The sequence below is a fragment of the Microtus ochrogaster genome, chromosome 16, assembly GCF_000317375.1.
Source record: "Microtus ochrogaster isolate Prairie Vole_2 chromosome 16, MicOch1.0, whole genome shotgun sequence".
Lineage (NCBI taxonomy): Eukaryota > Metazoa > Chordata > Mammalia > Rodentia > Cricetidae > Microtus > Microtus ochrogaster.
The window spans coordinates 15,352,177-15,372,804 of NC_022018.1; the positions used below are offsets into that span (position 1 = coordinate 15,352,177).

The 20,628-nt window shown below is 40.9% G+C and overlaps 1 protein-coding gene across 1 annotated transcript in view; it reads left to right on the forward strand.

Annotated features, from left to right (window-relative positions):
* Window positions 1-20,628, forward strand: part of Myo3a (myosin IIIA) — a 207,223-nt gene that overhangs the window by 158,920 nt on the left and 27,675 nt on the right. The window contains exons 25-29 of the mRNA XM_005354744.2: window positions 1,374-1,485; window positions 3,934-4,096; window positions 6,586-6,709; window positions 11,053-11,947; window positions 14,849-14,993. Of these exons, the coding sequence (XP_005354801.1) occupies window positions 1,374-1,485; window positions 3,934-4,096; window positions 6,586-6,709; window positions 11,053-11,947; window positions 14,849-14,993 (1,439 nt within the window). The remainder of the gene's footprint in view (window positions 1-1,373; window positions 1,486-3,933; window positions 4,097-6,585; window positions 6,710-11,052; window positions 11,948-14,848; window positions 14,994-20,628) is intronic.

Sequence of the window (20,628 nt, forward strand, 5' to 3'; positions counted from 1 at the left end):
CTCTGTGCCTTTGGCACTGACTAAGCTCCTTGGTTGAAAACTTCTCCAGGCCTTTCCTGGTGATCATAGGCAAGCTTTTCTGCTTTGGTCAAGAAAACAGCCCTCGGGGAAGGTACTCAAAGAACCGAAGAAGACACTAGGTGTGGTAATCAACTCTACACATCAGGGTGAAGTAGCTAACTGATGAAGATAAAAGGTTGATCCAAGCTTCCAGGCCTTTGGTTCCCTCCATGACTTTGGGCCTATGGTGCTATATCTCTCAGATGGAGTCCAATAACTTCTTCAAGGACATATCCCCAGTAACCTGAAGACCTTCCAGTGGGTGACACTTCTTAGGATTCCCACAGTCTTCTAAAGGTTATTTCACAGAGCAAGTTAATTCTCTTTAACACAGAAAGTTAAATGGGACATTGGAGACATGCAAGCTCTGAACTGTAGCACAGAGTTTTTACTGTTTGGGAGGAGGGAGTTGTTGTTGTTGTTCTTAGAATGAACCCTACTCTAAGATCCATAGAAATTAGCTCCATTTCAAACTGACCCCTATACACAGTCATTTGGCTTGCAATTCCCTAAGCAGAGGTCTTTGCTGACAAGACTGTACACAGTAGGTTCTGCTTTGCTTTCTGCTGATGTGACAAAACCCAACATGTGGAGGAAAGGGTTTATTTTAGCCTACAGGTTATAGTCCTCCATTGAGAAAGACCAAGACAGGAAGTTAAGGCAAGAGCTTGAAGGAGGAACTAACTGAGGAGCACTGTTTAAGGACTTGTTCCCAGGGTCCTATTCAACTAGCCTTCTTATCCATCCTAGGCTCACCTGCCTAGTGATGACACCACTCACGGTGGGCTAGACCTTCTTATACTGGTTAGCAATCAAGAAAATGCCTCACAGACAGGCCTATAAACAAACTGATGTAGGCAGTTCTTCAACTGAGGTTTTCTCTTTTAGAGAAAAATAGCTTGACAAACAAGTTTAGCTATCACATGCTCATGCCTTAAAGTCAAACTCTGAACCGCAATTCCATCATTTATAAAATATCCAGTCCCAAAGTGATTTAAATTCTGTAGGCTTTCAACATGAGTTTTCAGTGATCTGTACACACATACCCTTCTATTCCCATGTGCCTGTATTAAAAGATTTCCTGTACATGAAGTTTATGACTACAACCAAATAGAAAGCAATCACAGGAGTGAAACTACAGATTGCTCTAGGTTTCTGTCTGTCTGGGGTGGTTTCACTCTGCCATCATTTGGGGGCTATCTGAGAGCCAAGCATTCAGTCTGGTAGCTGCATCTGTTAGCCATGATAAAGTTGCCAGGTGGGTACTGCTGATGAGATGTTGGACCACTAACCAGTCATTTTTATCATTTCAGGTATTATGTTCTCTGCTACAAGTCTAGTGAAGAGCCCCCAGTGAGCCCAGATACCTGCGCTACCATTTTGGAAAAGGCTGGTCTTGATAATTGGGCTCTTGGAAAAACAAAAGTAATATTTTCATATAATTTTTATAGATAATGATTACTGGATTTGTAGAGTTGTGACATTTTACTATTATTAAAACTATTATGATTCTTGTTAGAGAATATATAAAATTTGAAGTGAAACTTATGCTACATAAAGCCTTCCTTCATGAAGATAAAACATTTTTGCTCTTTATAAAGCCCAGAACTACCTACTTAAGAACAACACTGCCCACAGTAGGCTATGACGTCTTATATCAGTTAGCAATCAAGAAAATGTTCCACAGACATGCTTACAGGCAAACCTGATGCAGGCATTATAAAAAAATTTTATTTCAAAGATTTATCCAGAAGAAAATTCCCAATGACACCGGCAATAAATATTCTTAACTTCAAATGGTATTGGAAACAAACATATTTTTCTATGGGAGGGACCAGGGTCTCACTGTGAATTTCTGGCCTGACACTCATTTTATAATCCAGGCTGGTTTTGAACTCACAGAGACATACCACTTCTGCCTCTAGTGCTGAGATTAAAGGCATGTACTACCACCATCATTTTATCTACTTTATCAAACAGTCAGAGAGCTAGTCTAAGATCAAAATGAGATTCTTGCTTTCTCTGCTTTTTTAAATTCTCACTTAGTTTCTATTTTAAACTTGAAATTTATCTGAAGTATTTAGCTTTATTTATTTTAGTATTTATCTGAAATATTTAGCATCATCATGATGTTCGAGTACTGGCATATACTATTAACTTTGGGAGTCTTGGAAATCTTATTTAACTCCTTAGAGAACAAATTTTTTTAAAAAATAATCTTAACTGTAAAAGCCAAACTTCTAGCTGTTTGGAGAAAGGATACACTGGACCTGGCATGTGTCCTGAGAGCCTCTTAAAGTGGGTAAGTCCCAGTGCACTCAAAATGTGTCTTGGAGGTATACCAGATATACCCCAGACAGGATGGAAAAAGAGCAAAGCTAAAGAAATCCTCATATATTGACCATTCAAGAATAACTACTGTCCACTACTCCAAAGGGACCAGAACAAAATGCCCTCATTTGCGGGGAAATCTGAATAGTGTGTCTTGGGCATAGGAGGAAGGGAGAGAATTTCATGACGTTCAGAGAATGTATTATCCAGGTAATAATTTGAGGGATTTTATTCTGATCACCTGTCTTACACTCAGTAACACTTTTTTTATATTTGATAAGGGAAAATTTAAGGTGTACAGAGAATATGTATTTTATTCAGACTATTTTCTTTAAAATGCTCACAAAGATGAACTGTATCAGGCTAAAAGCTCATCATTTATGATCAGAAATGCATGCGTGACTTCAAATGGAGTTTTTACTTGTAAAAAGGCCTTGCCTGCCAGTTCTGTGTGATATTTAAGTAGCATTTTCACGCTATTCACATTTTTCCACTTCACCTTTCCAACTCATTAACATGGATAAAAGTGTTTAATATAAGAACATTTCTAACGCTATGCAAAAAATGATGACCTTTTTAAACACATTAAATTTTAAATGAATTGTCAACAACAAACTGGACTAAATATATTAACATCTAGAATCCTGTAGAAATTAAAATTGAATTCAATCAAAATCCATAGTAAACACAGAACTGTTTGCCTGTGGTGCCAGGTTTCCAGGTTCAAAGGCATACTGAGAGAGTTCTACAGTCAAGGTTACCAGATGTTATGACTCAGCTACAACATTTGATTTTAACTAGTTTTCTTGATGGGCTCAATGAACTCTTTGAGGTGATTTGTGTTGAAGAATTTACCCATTAAAAGAAAAAAAAAAGATATTCTCTAAAGGGAAGGGGTAAAGGTAAAATCTTTAGATGTGAAAGAAAACATACCTTTAGTCTTTAGGCTCCTGCCTTGTAAAAGTTCATGTTAAGTTTAGAATGATCTGAAGTCACCCTGTGGTTAGTCTATCAGGACAGTTGTTGGTTCTGCTGGGACCCTATCTGCCTCATTTTCCCCACTGGCAATGCCTTGACAGTCACCTGCCATAGTTATCTTTATATCCCCAGCAGATAAAGAAACCAAAGGTTTCAAGAATCATTTGGTGAATGAGCATTTGATGAATACCTGCCCTTCTATTTATATAGATTTGTATGATTTTTTAAATTTGGAAAATATCATTGTTTTAAAGATGTTTTAAGCATAAAATGGCCTTAACCCAGAATATATGATGTAAATATTTCTGGAAAGAGCTCAGAACCATCCCCATTCTGAATATCAGATCCAAGAACCCCAAGAGTTTCCAGGTCTTCCTTTTATTTCCTTCTCAAAGACAAATTTTGTTTATGCATCAAAATCTGGGCAATAGTCACACCCAAGAAGTAAATATGTTTTCCAGACCCAATGAGGTTCAACATGCAGTCTTTTCTTCAAGCATGACACACAGTCACTGTACAGCTGTGTGCCAAGATCTTACTGGACTTTATTTTAATTCTCTTAAGGTGTTCCTTAAATATTACCATGTGGAACAGTTGAATCTAATGCGAAAGGAAGCCATTGACAAGCTTGTTTTGATTCAAGCTGGTGTCAGAGCATTCTTGGGTTCAAGAAGATACCAAAAGCTACAGCAGAAGAGGAAAGACAGTGCTGTAATAATACAGTCAGGTAATCAATGAGGTCACCTTGTAGTGTGGAGAGCATAATGAGATATGTATATATGGTCATAAATTGAATTTTCCTACTCATAGACCTGCAATTTTCATGTGACTTTTGTGTTTATTGACATGCTACTCTAAATTAGGTTGTTGCAATGATTGACACTTTTAATATTGGAATAAATGTTTTGATTTAAATTAAATAATTGAAGGTTTTAAGTTTCCTGTCAAGGATTAATGAAACACAGTTGACCCATCCTGCTTTATGTGGCAAATGATTGTATTAATTTGAGTCACAAGAATCATATACAGTACCATAACTCATTAGGCAATAAGATTTTTCCTATTATATTCCAAAGGTTACAATTGTCATAATTTTTGACAATTGTATTTGACAATTTAATTAAATTTTATTTTGTTAAAGGGCATCTATTCCTCTGTATTAACTCTAGGAAAATGATATATAGGACCACACTTAACAAATTTTTATTAAAATGCATTAATAGACTTTGGGTTTTCTGCTTTTTTATTTTAAAGGCATTCATATAAATTTAAATCATGCCTAGGATGACTTGCAACTGTATTCTTTTTTTAAAAAATTGATCAAATAGCCATAATGAAAAATATACTTGACTATCACTCTGATATTTTACTCCTGCTCTATTTTGTTTCATTTTAGGTGTTTATTTAGGCTCATTAAACCAATTTTTAGCTCACTGACATGCATAGCCACCCTCTGAAAAAAATTCACATGGTGGACATCATAGGTAACTGTTAAAAGACCCATGTCCTGTTCTCAGTTCTGTCAGTCAGAATTTCAAACTGTTAACTTCCCCTCAAGACATGAAAGTACTTTGGGATCTCATCCTCCACCCCAAGAGAATAAAGCTCTGATTAAAAAGATTTTCATAACTTCTCCGTCAGTTAAACATTACCTGTTTATAGTAAGAAGTGAGACTATTTATATTCATTAGTTCGTTCCAAGTTGTTGGAATAGTCTGCTGTTGTGAAAAAAAAATGGTCCTGAGTTTTGCTTTAAGAAGCTATCTGGTCTGTAAAGCAAAGGACATGGTCAACAAGACAAAACGGCAGCCTACAAAATGGGAAAATATCTTCACCAACCCCACATTGAACAGAGGGTTGATCTCCAAATTATACAAAGAACTCAAGATATTGGTCATCAAAAGAACAAATAATCCAATAAAAAAATGGGTTACAGACCTAAACAGAAAACTTTCAACAGAGAAATCTAAAATGGCTGAAAGACACTTAAGGAAATGCACAATATTTTTAGGCATCAGAGAAATGCAAATCAAAACATCTCTGAGATTCCATCTTACACCTCTTACTGTAAGAATGGCCAAGATCAAAAACACTGATGACAACTTATGCTGAAGATGTTACGGGGTAAAGAGAACATTCTTCCATTGCTAATGGGAGTACAAACTGGTACAGCCCCTTTGGATATCAGTATGGCAATTGCTCAGAAAATTAGGAAACAACCTACCTCAAGACCCAGCAATACCACTTTTGGGAATATACCCAAAAGATGCTCAATTATACCACGAGGACACGTGCTCAACTATGTTCACAGCATCATTATTTTTCATAGCCAGAACCTGGAAACAACTGAAATGCCCCTCGATCAAAGAACGGATAAGGAAAATGTGATGCATTTATACAATGGAGTACTACGCAGCAGAAAAAAATAATGGCAACTTGAAATTTACAGACAAATGGGTGGATCTAGAAAACATCATACTGAGTGAGGTAACCCAGACCCAGAAAGACAAATGCCATATGTACTCACTCATAAGTGGCTTTTAGACATAAAGCAAAGAAACACCAGCCTACAAATCACAATCCCAGAGAACCTAGACAACAATGAGGACCCTGAAAGAGACGTACATAGATCTAATGTACATGGGAAGTAGAAAAAGACAAGATCTCCTGAGTAAATTGGGAGCATGGGGATCATGGGAGAGGGCAAAAGAGGAGGGGAGAGGAAGGAAGGGAAGCAGAGAAAAAAAATACATCAATAAAAACAATTTTATAAAAAGCTATGTGGAAAGGGAATGTTCCTGGATGTATAGTTACTCCATGTTACCTTACTAAAATAAAGCAAAACTTTGAAAACTGAATTCTAAAATATATATGACTCCCAGGATAATGGGTGAAAATACAGAAACTATCCATGTAGATAATAAGGGTCTTCTCTGTGAAGAGCTGAACATAACAAGAAGGAGATAATTTCAAGCAAAGGAGGCGCTGCCATCCATACTCTCGGCGTCTGCTGTCGTAGTCCAGCGGTGATTCCATTGCTGTAGTTTATACCTAAAATTGTCTTGTTAATGATAGCCATTTTTTAAAAAAATGGATCTATTGTCATCTTTACTTTCATTATTTTCTATGACAATGATAGTCAAAACCACTCATCTGTATTCATTTACTGTTCTTTTATTTCTTTCCCAACTGCTCCTTTTTTCTCATGTGCTTTAGCTGCAAGAAGACACCTCCTGAGAAAACAAGGAAGAGGAACCGCTAATGTGAGAAAGGCTGCAGTAATGAACAATCGGGCTAATGATCAGGAATTTGACTACAAGAAAAACTTTGAAATTAAAAGGTACAATGATGTTCTCTCTGATGCTATTTTGGCATCAAGGTGTTCCAAGGTCATAGAATGATGTTTCTAGTCTATGTTGTTACTGTCTGATACTGGTATAGCGAGTACCAGGGAAGCACACAACCACATAGGATTTCATGAGCATCTTATACTCATGGTCACACTTTGTTTCCCAGATGGCTCCCCCATCTCTTGGCTTCTAAGGTGCAGCCCTCTGCAGTTCTACTCCAAGGACTGGGTAACATCTCCATCCCCATCTAAATGTCCCCAAACCTCCCATTTTTTCCTATGGCCATAGCAGCCAATATACCATCAGTTCTAATCGTAATCATTTGCTGCCTTTTTTCCTCCCCTGGGTCTTTACATGCATATTTCAAAGTACCCATTGCCAGGTCCACAGATTTATTCAACAGACTTTATGTTACGTGGTGAAATACAAAGATTAAAGAAACCAAGTCCTTATCCTCAAATTACTCACAGCATCATGAAAAAGAATATGACCAATAAATTGCTAGTAAGGCTGGCTGGCTCTGCTATAAATATATACAAAGGGAAGACTTTGGTGAAGTGCTTAACCTTGTGTAATCAAAGCTCTGAGTCCAATCCTCAGTATCACACAAAGAGGGAAAAGTCATTGGGCTATGCAAAGAGCGTGGAGGATATAAGAATAGAGACCTGTGTCTGATTACTTCAGATTAACGGAGGTAAGGTAATTTTAGTCCCAATGGTAAAGTGAATTGATGAAAATATGAGTAAATAGTTCTCCAGAGAAGTGAAGGTCATGCCACACCCAGCCTAGAATCCTTCGCCTTCATCAGAATCAGCCATGGAAGGGATGAACAAATAAGACAGAAGAAGATGGCATCCTTTCCTCTCCACTCAGCCACGTGTGTTGTTCTCACACCCAACACTCATGCCCACAGTGAGCTTTGGACCCTTGTCACCTACCCTTCCCTCCCTTCATGCACTCTCTCCCCATATCACACAACCTCATTTCCTTATTTAACAAACATGGATGTCGGTTTGAAATTCAGAGGCATTTTATGTTTTCAGTTTTCTGTGCTGTGTACTCAAAGACCTATGTATGTGCCCTTTGATGACAATACTGAATGATGTTTTTTTCCTTATTACTGGTTGTAAAAACTGTCCTGCAAATTCCAGGGAATCTCCATGACTGCATCAGGGGCAGGATCTACATGATAGGAGGCAGAGAAGTTACATATAAGAAAAAGATGGACTGATAATCTTCTAGAAATATTACTGCTTATAGACATTATATAGTATATATAATATCTGTATATATAGTGTATCAAGGAAATCTACAGTTCAATTATGTACCAATTTGCTTCCACCTTTCTTCTGAAGACACCAGCATTCATTTTCAGTTTACAGACACTGATTAATAACACTCTACCCTCCACGAATTCCCCTTCAGAGTAGACAAGTTAATAAGAAACTGTCCCACATAATTGAGGATGAGATATTTTACATTGGACATTTATCCCACAATCAGACATTAAAAGCATACAAGGATATTAAGTATTTTCACAGTAAAAAAAAAAACCTGGTACGTGTTTGAGGAGTTGGGTAGGATTTATCTGATTAGATGTTATGTAAATGTATATAACAGCACATAGTACCCCATTAATATATAGTTATGTATTTTGATAAATCATAAAAGGATAGATAGATGATAGATAGATAAATAGATAGATAGACAGATAGATAGATAGATAGATAGATATAGATAGATGATAGAGATATATAGATACACAGATATGTAGATAATGATAGATAATATGCAGAAGTAAAGTGCTTTGCAACAAGCATAAGAAAGTGAGTTCAACTCTCCAGCACCCACATAAAAAGACAGATGTGGCAGTGTACCTCTATAATCCCAGCGTTAAGAAATGGAGACAGGCGGATCCCTGGAGTCAACTAACCGACAGGTCGGCTTAGCAGAATCCATGACTCCAGCTTCAATGTGTGGCCTTGCCTAGAAAATAAAATGGAGAGCAAATAAGGAAGACTTGAATATGCCTTCATAGCCATGTACACATGTACATGTACATATGCATATACCACACACACACATGTACACACCACACACACACACACAATTTTTACCACTTCTAGAAATTGCTACTTGTAGACTGAAAGAGAGCCTAAACAGGGATGAGAGAAGATGGGGAAGGAGAGGTCTGGCGCACACCACTACCCATGGCCTGCACTGCAACCCCTGCCTTTCCTTCACGCTCACACCCACCTCTCTATCTGCACTTCTCACATTGCCTCTGCCTCTTCTGAGCACTCCTGACCTGTGATCTAGGAAAATCTCATTCATAGACAATAAAGACCTCTAAGCCTGTCCAGCAGGAATCAGACAAGGTCAGCTATTCTTCCCCTGCTGGAGGTCTAGCTGTTCTCCTGAGAAGCATGTGGCCCTGAGGTCCTCCACAGCTGGACTAGCTCAGGAACAGAGTGAATTCATATGTGTCCACCACAGTGAGGTGAACCTTGCGTCTTAGATATGTATACAGCAGTGTCTTACCAGTAAGATAAAAAAGTCTCACAAACAATGTAAACAAAAATTTACAATGAATTTTGACAGGTAGCCATTTAGAGACTGTGTTTCTCTTGCCTCGGTTATATTTTGATGAGATATAAGTATTCTCAGTAGGCAATCTGAAAGTACTCAAGATGCTCTGGAGTGACTCAGTGAAACAAGAGGGTTTGTGATCTCTACCGTGTTTTCTGACTGCTCCTCCAGTACTTTGTTATGCCCCAACACCAGCCTGAAGGTGCCACCGGTGTCTAAGAAGTAGTCGGTGAAACGAGGAAAATGGGCAGGATGTGGCCTGTAATCCTCAGTTAGGAAACTGGGAAGACCCCGAGTTCAAGGCCAGCCTGAGCTCCACAGCAAGATCCTGCCTCAAGCAATGTAGGAGGAAAGTGCAGTCCCGATGTATTTGTCTGACTCTTACTCAAATTCGAGTCTTTCCTCACAAACAGATTCTAAAAGACCAAAACTCTCACATAGGCTACAGGCCAAGCAGAAATTTTGAGCAACTACCCTCCAACCCATCACCAACCCAACTCTCAACCCACCCACACCCTATCACCACCAATCACTATAGACGGTATTAGGGTGTCAGATATGAGTGTTTAGCTCTATGGTGCAATGCCCTTTTTAATAACTGCAGTGTTCTTGTGTGGGTTTTATATTGCTTGAAAAGGAAAGGAAAAATTGGCATACAGAAGACCTTACCTCCCTGTCCTCAGATGGAGGAGAATGGGAGAATCATTGTTGTCTTACACAATCTCAAGTGGACCAAGGACACTGATTTAGCTTTAATTTTGCATGATATTTCCTGTGATCACTGAGTTTGGTGTATGTTAAAGATAAGTACATGAGGCTGGTGAACACACTGACTTCTGGTTCCAAAGCAGGGTGTAGTTTCCACAACATAGCATTATGTGCTCTCTGTTATAAAGGTTGTATTTTAGAGAATTAAACTCCTAGAATTCTTGGAAATTTTTTTCATTCTCTGAGAATTTCATAGATGTATACAATGTATTTTTTTTGTTTTTGGTTGTTTTTTTTTTTCGAGACAGGGTTTCTCTGTGGCTTTGGAGCCTGTCCTGGAACTAGCTCTGTAGACCAGGCTGGTCTCGAACTCACAGAGATCCGCCTGCCTCTGCCTCCCGAGTGCTGGGATTAAAGGCGTGCGCCACCATCGCCCGGCTATACAATGTATTTTGAACATATCAACCAACTGTTTTCATCTGGTTCCTCCCAGACAACCTCACCTCCTGCCATGTCCTCTTCCCAGATCCATGTCCTCTTCCATAGCCCACTGACTCCAGTCAATGCTCTTCGCATGTGCACGGATGTAGGACAATCCACCAGGCTAGCGCTACCTAACAGGGGCCACTTCCCTGGAAAAAAAAACTGACCCTCTCCATCCCAGCAGCCTTCCACTGCCAAAGCTCCTCAGCTAGGGGTGGGGCTTCGTGAGCCTCTCCCCACCTAAGCTGAATTTTTGACTGCCTTGATCATGTGTAGAATTTTGGTACCTCATCAAATAGAAATATAGCTTTTCACACACTAGCCTACTTTCCATTCCAAGTTGAAACTGGTTTTGTTATTTAAATATCCATTCCAGCTATCAATACAGAGGACATTTTGTAAAATACTTTGTTAATGAGACTTGATCTGTTTTTGTGTTGAGTTTTCTTTGTTTCTTTTGCCTGTCTTACCATACAGTGCTGCACATCACTTCTAACAAAAGTAATATGCTCTGGTTTAGCATTATCTTATTCCAGATTCATCTTTTGCACAGGGAATCTTTTGTGATGAAACAGACAGAAAATGCAGTTTCTATTAATGAATCCAACATTTTATCTCCAAACAACAAAGAGAGCCCATCTGCAGGAAGGACAACTCCCTGCAGAACTGAGAAGAAAGCCACCAATGTCGTTGAGGGTAAAAACAGAAGATATCAAACTCAGAAGAAAATAAGCAATGTGTGCGGGGGACCACAGAATCAAGAGCTGTGTGTTGTGGGAGACCCTTGGGCAGAAGAAAACCCCAGGCAGAAGTATGTGCGAGACCTGGAGGAAAGCAGGAAGATACAGAATGGGGAGAAAGGGGACACCATGATCCAGACTTACTGTCAGTGGTACACAGAGGGGACAAACTTTGAAGAATCAAAAGCAACATTTCTGGAAGGGAGGGAGCCATGGGAAAAGCCAAACTGCCCAGGACTGTGGCTAACTGAGGAGATTTACCTGAGAAAAACTGTGGATCCTAGTCTTAGCCAAAGGTCAGTCTTTCAAAATGCAGACAGCAAAGGAAAAGAAAAGAAGCCAACTGTGGTTACTCAGAATGCATCGCTGTGCAGCCTGCAGAGAGACTATCACCTGCATGGGTTCCTCAGAGAGAAAGACACCAGGCCAGTGGCGCAGGCCCAGGAGGAAGACAAGGCTGCCCTGTTCATTCAGAGTAAATACCGGAGTTCCAAGCAAAGGCAACAGTTGGGAAAGGACAGGCTGTCACCTACCCTTAAGAATCAAAAGATCATTTCATCACCCACAGAAGTAGCAAGAAACATGCACAGTGTTTATTCCTGTCCTACAAAGCAGGAGGGGACCCATCCTATCAAGGACACAAACGATAGAGACTCAAAGGTGGCTTCAGAAAAAGAAGCCTGTGATTTGGCAATGTTTTCAAGACAGGTATGTAAATAAATTTATTTACTAGTAAAAGTCTCTAGGAACTACCTAATAACTAATTAAACAAATAGTAAATAACTGAGGGTGTTGTAATAAGATTGGCGGGCTGGGCTGCATCCCGCCACCCAGCCACCTGCACGGCTAGCTTTATACCCGAAATAATTACACGGAAACTGTATTCTTTTAAACACTGCCTGGCCCATTAGTTCCAGCCTCTTATTGGCTAGCTCTTACATATCCATCTAACCCATTTCTAATATCCCTGTAACACCACGAGGTGTCTTACCAGGAAAGATCTTAACCTGTGTCTGTGTCTGGTAGGAGAATCATGGCGACTCCTTGACTCAGCTTCTTTCTCCCAGCATTCTGTTCTGTTTACTCCACCCACCTAAGGGTTGGCCTATCAAATGGGCCTAGGCAGTTTCTTTATTAATTAGCCAATGAAAGCAACAGATTAGAAAGAAATCACTCCCACATCTTGAGGGCGTGTTTTATATGTGTTTATGAGATGTTTTTAATAGTATATATTGATGACTGTGTTATTTATGTAGCCATGGACTTTTATGCCCATAGATTGTCATAAGAAGAAAGAATAAAATTATGATAGCCATCACACATAGTAAGATACCAGATGTTGGTTTACATCACTTACTCAAGTGTTGCTGCTGGAGACTAGAAAATTTCATGTATCTGTGAAATCTTTTATCACTAAAATGTGGGTTCTTTTTTAAAGATTTTTAAAAACTGAGAACATAGGCTTTCTCCGTTCCCCAGATTTTAGCTTATTTTGGTGTTGTTAGCTGATAGGAAGCTTGGGGCCTCTGTTTGATGGACATGAAGGTCGCATGACGATAAGTAATTCTGACCAAGAGTGAACCAGGGAGAGATCACAGGAGCAGCAAATGCCTATTCCTGTTCTTTCCAGGTACCTTGCCTTAGGAGATGTCTATCTGTGTCAGCACCTTTACTTCATCCTGTGCAGAGTGACAGATGCTAACTAGATGAGCTCTGAAATGCATAAATTACTTGAGTAGTCAATAGCCTGTAAAATAGCAGAAGAAAATCAGGAGGAGGATGCTCAAAGGAGAACACTGAGTATCTTTGGTCCCTAAACTAAGCGTTGTTCCCTGTGGGAGCTGCACCCTGAGAGAGCATGATGCCTGCCCTGGGTCTCTGCCTTGAGATTGGGCCCAACCACCCCTGTCCTTTACCTATCAGCGGAGATCTGCTACTGAGTAATTTCCCTAGACATTTACTCTTCTGTTTTTTTTTTAAACTATTATATGAAACCACTACTTGTTTCTGGTTTGAGACTATCTTATTTATTTATTTATTTTACTTCCCAACCAAAGTTTCCCTTCCCTCTTCTCTTCCCATTCCCTCCCTCTACCTCCACTCTGTTGCCCTCCCCATTTCAATCCAGTCCTCCTCTGTTTCTGTTCAGAAAGGGACAGGCCTCTCTTGGGTATCAACAAAGCATGGCATATCAAGTTGCAGTAAGACTAAGCACCTCCCCTTGTATTAAGGCTGGACAAGGCAATCCAGTATGAGGAAGAGGTTCCCATGTGCCAGCCAAAGCATCGGGTGCAGCCCCTGCTCCTATTATTAGGAGTCCCACAAGTAGACCAAGCTACACAACTGTCACATATAGGTAGATGTTACAGGTTGGCCCCATGCAGGCTCCCTGGTTGTTGGCTCAGACTCTGTGAGTTCCTATAAACCAGGTGAGTTGTTTCTGTGGGTTTTCTTGTGGTATTCTTGACTCCTCTGTTTCCTACATTCCTTTCTTCCTCTCTTCAGCAGGATTCCCTGAGCTTGGTCACATATCTGACTATGGGTCTCTGCATCTGTTCCCATCAGTCACTGATGAAAGCTCATGGATGACAATTGGGGTAGCCACCAGTCTGATCACAGGAGAGGGGAAGTTCAGGCTACTTATCACTATCTTTAGGAGTCTTACCTGGGATCATCTTTGTAAATTAGTGGGAGTTTACTTCTATCAGGTTTTTACCTGATACAAAATGCCCAAAGTGCCCCGCTCCCTTTCCAGTCATGTCTTCCCACTCTCTCCGTCTCCATTCACGCCCTAACCCAATCCCTCGTGTTCCCATCCTCACCTGCCCCGAGTGCGTCCTGCAGTTCTGCTCTGTTTCCCCTTCCCAGGGAAATCCATGCACCCCCGCCTGGGGCCCTCCTTGTCAGCTAGCCTCTCTGGGTCTATGGATTGTGGCATGACTTTTATTTTTAAGCACCTGGAAAAGTGAGCTTTATGTGTGCAATCTTTACTTTCTTTGTTGTACAATTTTTCTCACCAGAGATTAAATCAGGTATTTGAAACCCAAAGTTGATGTGTACCTGGAACAGATGAAGAAAGGTAGAAATTCTGACTTGTGCAGTCTTAGAGACAGAAAGTCCTAAACCCTACCCTCACCCTAGCAGAGATCCAGGTCATAGGGTGGGATGCAGAGCAGCTGAGAGGTGGAGTGTGGAACTGGGGAATGGATCAAGGAGAAGAGTCCTAAGACTTGAGTCAGCTAAGAAGACGGAGAGGAAGTGGGGAGCCTTACACAGCCAAAGGCCAGTGGGTCCTCAGAAGTAGACTACCAGAGCAAGGAGGTAAGCGCAGAAGCCAGTTCTGAAGAGCCCCAAAGACAGATGGACAGATGTTGAATGTAGCATCACAGGTTTGCAACTTTTGATGAAAAAAACATGACAAGAAGAAACACAGAATAGAAGGCGGTGTAAAGTGAGGACGTTTTGGGCATGGGTACACGAGTCCAGGTAGCTCTGGGAGAAGAGCTTTAGAGTCCCATGAGGTCTGGTAAGGAACTGGGTACTTCGTGTGCATGTAGAGCCCTGGCATTCCTATCTTTGGTTTAATCTGATATGTGGTCTTCTTTTTAGATATCCAAGTTATCTGAAGACTATTTCATTCTGCAGAAAAACTTGAATGAAATGATTTTGTCACAGCAACTGAAGCCGCTTTATCTGGGTATCTATCACCATAAGCCAATTAATAGATGTGTTTCTACTCATCAGTTTCTCTCAGGTAAAGATCAGTAATGGTCGAGCCACTGAGACATAAGGACATTCCAGACTCTGTCTTAGTCTCTCTGCGATGTTCTGTGGTAGACCTGAGGCAATGTTCCGCCTTTGTTTCATTCTATTTCATATAAACAGACAACATTCTCCCAGAATGTTCTACCCACCTCCTACTGTCTCTAATTCCACTCTCCTGGAGGGGCGTCCTCATTATTTTCTTGCTTTTATGCATCTTAACCTTAACTTGGCCTAGAGCACCAGCAGAGGGCAAGGGGTAGCTCAGAGAAGGGAGCTACGATATCAGATTAATAAGAGAAAGCAAACGCGAACCATCCCTATTTCAGGGTCACATCTGCAAGAATGTGGAGCCTTCAAACCTATGCTCAGACACAGAACTCCTGTTTTGTTTTGTTTTCTTTTATTTTTCATTGTGTTTATTGATTGTTCATATCGTGCTATATAAGAATGTATTCATGCAAGTATATGTTGCATGCTGAACTTATTTACCCCCACAGCTCTACCCCCCTTCCCATCCAGTCCCTGCCTGCTAGTCTCCATTGTCCCCTCAAGAGTTTCATTTCTACTTTCTTGTCATACATACACACGTGATCTCATATATCTGTACAAAGTCTTGTAACCTCAGAAAAGAGAAAGCATATATGCATATCTTTCTGGGACTGGCTTAATTCACGTAACATGGTAATTTTCACCCACATGCATTTTCCTGCAAATGCTACAACTTCATTTTTATGGCTGAAAGCAATTGCACTGTGCTTGTTGTGTTGTCTGGGTCTGTCTCTCTATTGTCGAGCACCTCAGTCAGTTCTGTAACTTAGGTGCTATGAGTAGCACTGCAGCAAACATTGATATAAGGTATCTCTGTGATATGATGAATTGGAGTCCTTTGGGTAAATAAATACCCAGAAGTGGTCTTTCTGGACCATATGGTAAATCTATTTTTACATTTTTGGGAAACCCCATACTGATTTCCACAGGTAGTAGCTGCACTGGTTTACATTCCAATTAGCAGAGTCTAAAGATTCTCTTGTGTCCACACCCTCATCAGCAACATCCTCAATTACACTCTGCCCCATCTCTGAAATGATCAGATCCCAGTTCCTCAGGGATGTGCAAAGGCCCTGGGATCTTCTGTGTCTCTGAAGAATCAGGTAGAGCCCATTATCACCAGTCATTTGTCCATGAGTTATTAGCAGGACTCCCATGGCCCCTGCTGGCCTCCTCCCGTGGCCCCCACTGGCCTCTACCCATGGCCCCTGCTGGCCTCTGCTCATGGCCCCTGCTGGCCTCTGCCCATGGCCCCTGCTGGGCTCCACCCAGGGCCCATGACCCCTGCTGGCCCCTACAATCTCCACAGTGGAAGCAGCATGTTCTGCAAACAGGATCAGAAAATCAGAAATATAGTCTCCTCCATGCCCTAGGAAGCCTCTTCTCTGTGGCCTATCCTGGGGTGAGGCAAAAGTGGGAAATGGGGTTGGGAGGCTGCTACCCACCCCTCTGGGATATGTTGACTCTTCAGGACTCTTCTAGGAAGGAACATCTTTTATTTCCCTTCACTTTCAAACCCTTTGCTTTCCTGACCCCATTTCTGTAATGTGTAGCTCTCAACAAAAATAGGAAGTTACCTGACCTCATGTAGATTTATTTGTTAGCCTTGCAAAAAAAAATCTCTGGAGAAAAAAAAAAATACAAAGATGACTGTGACTGTTTGCCTGACCTAGAAGAAAGTGACAGTATCTTTAGGATCCTATCAATCGCTGTGCCATAGTCTTTGTAGTGAAGCTTAACAGAGTTGTGCATAGAGTGACCCATGGTGCTGCTACATGCATGCTTCCTGGCTGGGACCAGAATATCTCACAGTGGGAAGAATAAAATTAAACAAAAGCCTTAATAGATTGGTTTCTGTCCATGTCCCGTTCCAAAAGGGCTAGACAGAGGGGATGGGGCAGTAATTGTGGATTGCTCCAGGTTTCACAGCAGCTGAAGGCACAGGTGGTGTGGGGATTCGAAAGAAGCAGGCAAAGGCCAATAGTTCGTACTCTCATCCACTACACGATAGGAAAGGTGGAAGTGGGAGAGAGTCCTGGAGATGAATGTGGGCTGTTGATTGGCTGCCAAGCTTTCTGCTTCATTCCTCTTGGTAAGGTTGGCAGATCGGAAAGCAGAAGCCACAGGTCTTCACTTTATTCTTCAACATGCCATTGTCCCTTTATGAGCAGGTGTGTAACAGGAAGAAGACTGTATCTCAGAAGCTCTTCTTTTTTTGTTTTTTTTTAATTTATTTATTTATTTATTAAGGATTTCTGCTTCCTCCCTGCCACTGCCTCCCATTTCCCTCCCCCTCCCCCGATCAAGTCCCTCTCCCTCATCTGCTCACTCAAAGAGCAATCAGGGTTCCCTGACCTTTGGGAAGTCCAAGGACCGCCCACCTCCATCCAGGTTTAGTAAGATGAGCATCCAAACTGCCTAGGCTCCCCCAAAGCCAGTACATGCAATAGGAGCAAAAACCCATTGCCATTGTTCTTGAGTTCTCAGTAGTCCTCATTGTTCGCTATGTTCAGCAAGTCCGGTTTTATCCCATGCTTTTTCAGACCCAGGCCAGCTGGCCTTGGTGAATTCCTGATAGAACATCCCCATTGTCTCAGTGTATGGGTGCACCCCTCGCGGTCCTGAGTTCCTTGCTCGTGCTCCCTCTCCTTCTGCTCCTGATTTGGACCTTGAGATTTCTGTCCGGTGCTCCAATGTGGGTCTCTGTCTCTGTCTCCTTTCATCGCCTGATGAAGGTTAATATTCAGGAGGATGCCTATATGTTTGTCTTTGGATTCACCTTCTTATTTAGCTTCTCTAGGATCGTGAATTATAAGCTCAATGTCCTTTACTTATGGCTAGAAACCAAATATGAGTGAGTACATCCCATGTTCCTCTTTTTGGGTTTCCTTAGCGATCAGGGAAATGCAAATCAAGACAACTTTAAGATACCATCTTACACCTGTCAGAATGGCTACAATAAAAAACACCAATGATAGTCTTTGCTGGAGAGGTTGTGGAGAAAGGGGTACACTCATCCATTGCTGGTGGGAATGCAAACTTGTGCAACCACTCTGGAAAGCAGTGTGGTGGTTTCTCAGGAAATTCGGGATCAACCTACCCCTGGACCCAGCAATACCACTCTTGGGAATATACCCAAGAGAGGCCCTATCATACAACAAAAGTATATGCTCAACTATGTTCATAGCAGCATTGTTTGTAATAGCCAGAACCTGGAAACAACCTAGATGCCGTTCAATGGAAGAATGGATGAAGAAAGTGTGGAATATATACATATTAGAGTATTACTCAGCAGTAAAAAACAAGGACTTCTTGAATTTTGCGTACAAATGGATGGAAATAGAAAACACTATCCTGAGTGAGGTAAGTCAGAAGCTCTTCTTGAAGCCACCTGAGGCTGTTGGCCCTTGTGTGTAGAGAGCAGAAGTTCTGCTCTACCTCTCTGAAGTCTCGCACGGTCAACAGTAACTAAGAAAGTGCCTGGGAGAGAAACCCAATTAGCCAGAGACCAGGGTCTGAGATGACTTGACAGGAAGTAATGATGTTGGGAAATGCCTTCAGGCCATCAGAGCTGTATGGGACGGTCAGGCAGCAGATGCTGAAAACTGACCACAGAGTAAATGGCCTCTCTACATCAAAGCAAGGAAACTGCTCATATTTCATCTCACCCCCAGTTTAGATGGGGCTCCAGTTAGCAAAAGGGGATAGAATTAAGATACTAATCTCTAATATTAAGACGATTGAAAGCAACTTAGCTGAGCAACTTAGATTTGTGGAATCAAGAAGGCAGTGGGGAGTGGTCCAGTGAATACAGTACTTGCCATGTACATGGGCGCCAGAGTCTGGATCCCCAGCACAGAGGTAACACCAGCTCTCACAGAGTAGAGATAGGATGTAAAACATGACTAGCTAAACTGGCCACACTGGCAAGCTCTGGTTCATCAAGACACCTGACCTCAGTAAGTACAGTGGAGGGTGACAGAGGAAAACACCCAACATCAACTTCTGGCCCCACACATGATCACACACATGCACACATCCTACACACATTCTTTTTTTTAAGATTTATTTATTTATTTACTTATTTATTATGTATACAACATTCTGCCTCGATGTATGCCTGCACGCCAGAGGAGGGCGCCAGATCTCACTGCAGATAATTGTGAGCCACCATGTGGTTGTTGGGAATTGAACTCAGGACCTCTGGAAGAGCAGCAGCCAATGCTCTTAACCTCTGAGCCATCTATCCAGCCCCACAAATTCTTTTAAAAATATTAGGAAACAGAAATGAGTACTAAGAGGTAGGAATTAAGTCCAATTTAGGAAAAAAGGAAGTTGTGTATTGTGTATCTGAATTATTGTGATGGTGAAAATATCATTTTGTCCTATCTAAACAATATTATTTTTGGGGATACTTCATTTGTCTGGTGTGAATAGGATTTGACAGCATGAAGGAAACCATGGATAGTAACAAGAAAGCTAAAAATAATATTTCTATCTATATTCTTTGGTAGATCACCAAGGATTAGGGTGCTTGATTACATGAGAAAAGAATTGAGTCAAGGGTTCTGACATGATCAGCAGGGCATTGCCATGATGGGAAGGATTTCTTGAAGGACAGCACTGAGTTCTTTATATATTTTGGAGATCAGGCCTCTATCCATTGTGGGGTTGGGAAAAACTTTTTCCCATTCTGTAGGCTGTTGTTTGTCTTATTTACTGTGTTCTTTGTCTTAAAGAAGCTTTTCAGTTTTAGGAGGTCCCATTTATTGATGGTTGCTCTCAGTGTCTCTGCTACTGGTGTTCTACTTAGGAAGTGGTCCCCTGTGTTAATGAATTGAGGACTTCTTCCCACTTTCTCTTCTGTCAAGTTCAGTGAGGTCCTTGACACATTTGGACTTGAGTTTTGTGCATGGCAATAGATAAGAATCTGTTTGCATTTTTCTTCATGTTGACATCCAGTTATGCCAGCACCATTTATTAAAGATGCTTTCCTCTTTCCATTGTACCCTTTGACTTCTTTGTCACAAATCAGGAGTTCATAGGTGTGTGGATTAATGTCAGGATCTTTGATTTTATTCCATTGGTTTACATGTCTGTTTTTATGCAAATACCAAGTTGTTTTATGTCTATAGCTCTATAGAAGAGTTTGAAGTCAGGAAATGGTGATGCCTCTGGAAGTTCGCTTATTGTACAGTATTGTTTTAGCTATTCTAGGTTTTTTTTTTGTTTTTCCATATGAAGTTGAGTATTGTTCTTCCAAGGTCTGTGAAGAAATGTGTTGGGATTTTTATGGGGATTTCATTGAATCCGTAGATTGCTTTTGGTAAGATTGTCATTTTTATTATGCTGATCCTACCTACCAAAGAGAATGGGAGATCATTCCATTATCTGATATATTCTTTAATTTCTTTCTTTAGAGACTTAAAGTTCTTGTCATACAGGTCTTTCACTAGTTGGGTTAGAGTTACCCTGAGATATTTTATATTTGTGGCTGTTTTGGAGGGTGATGTTTCTCTGGTTTCTTTCTTGGCCCATTTATTATTTGTATATAGGAAGGCTACTGATTTTTTTTT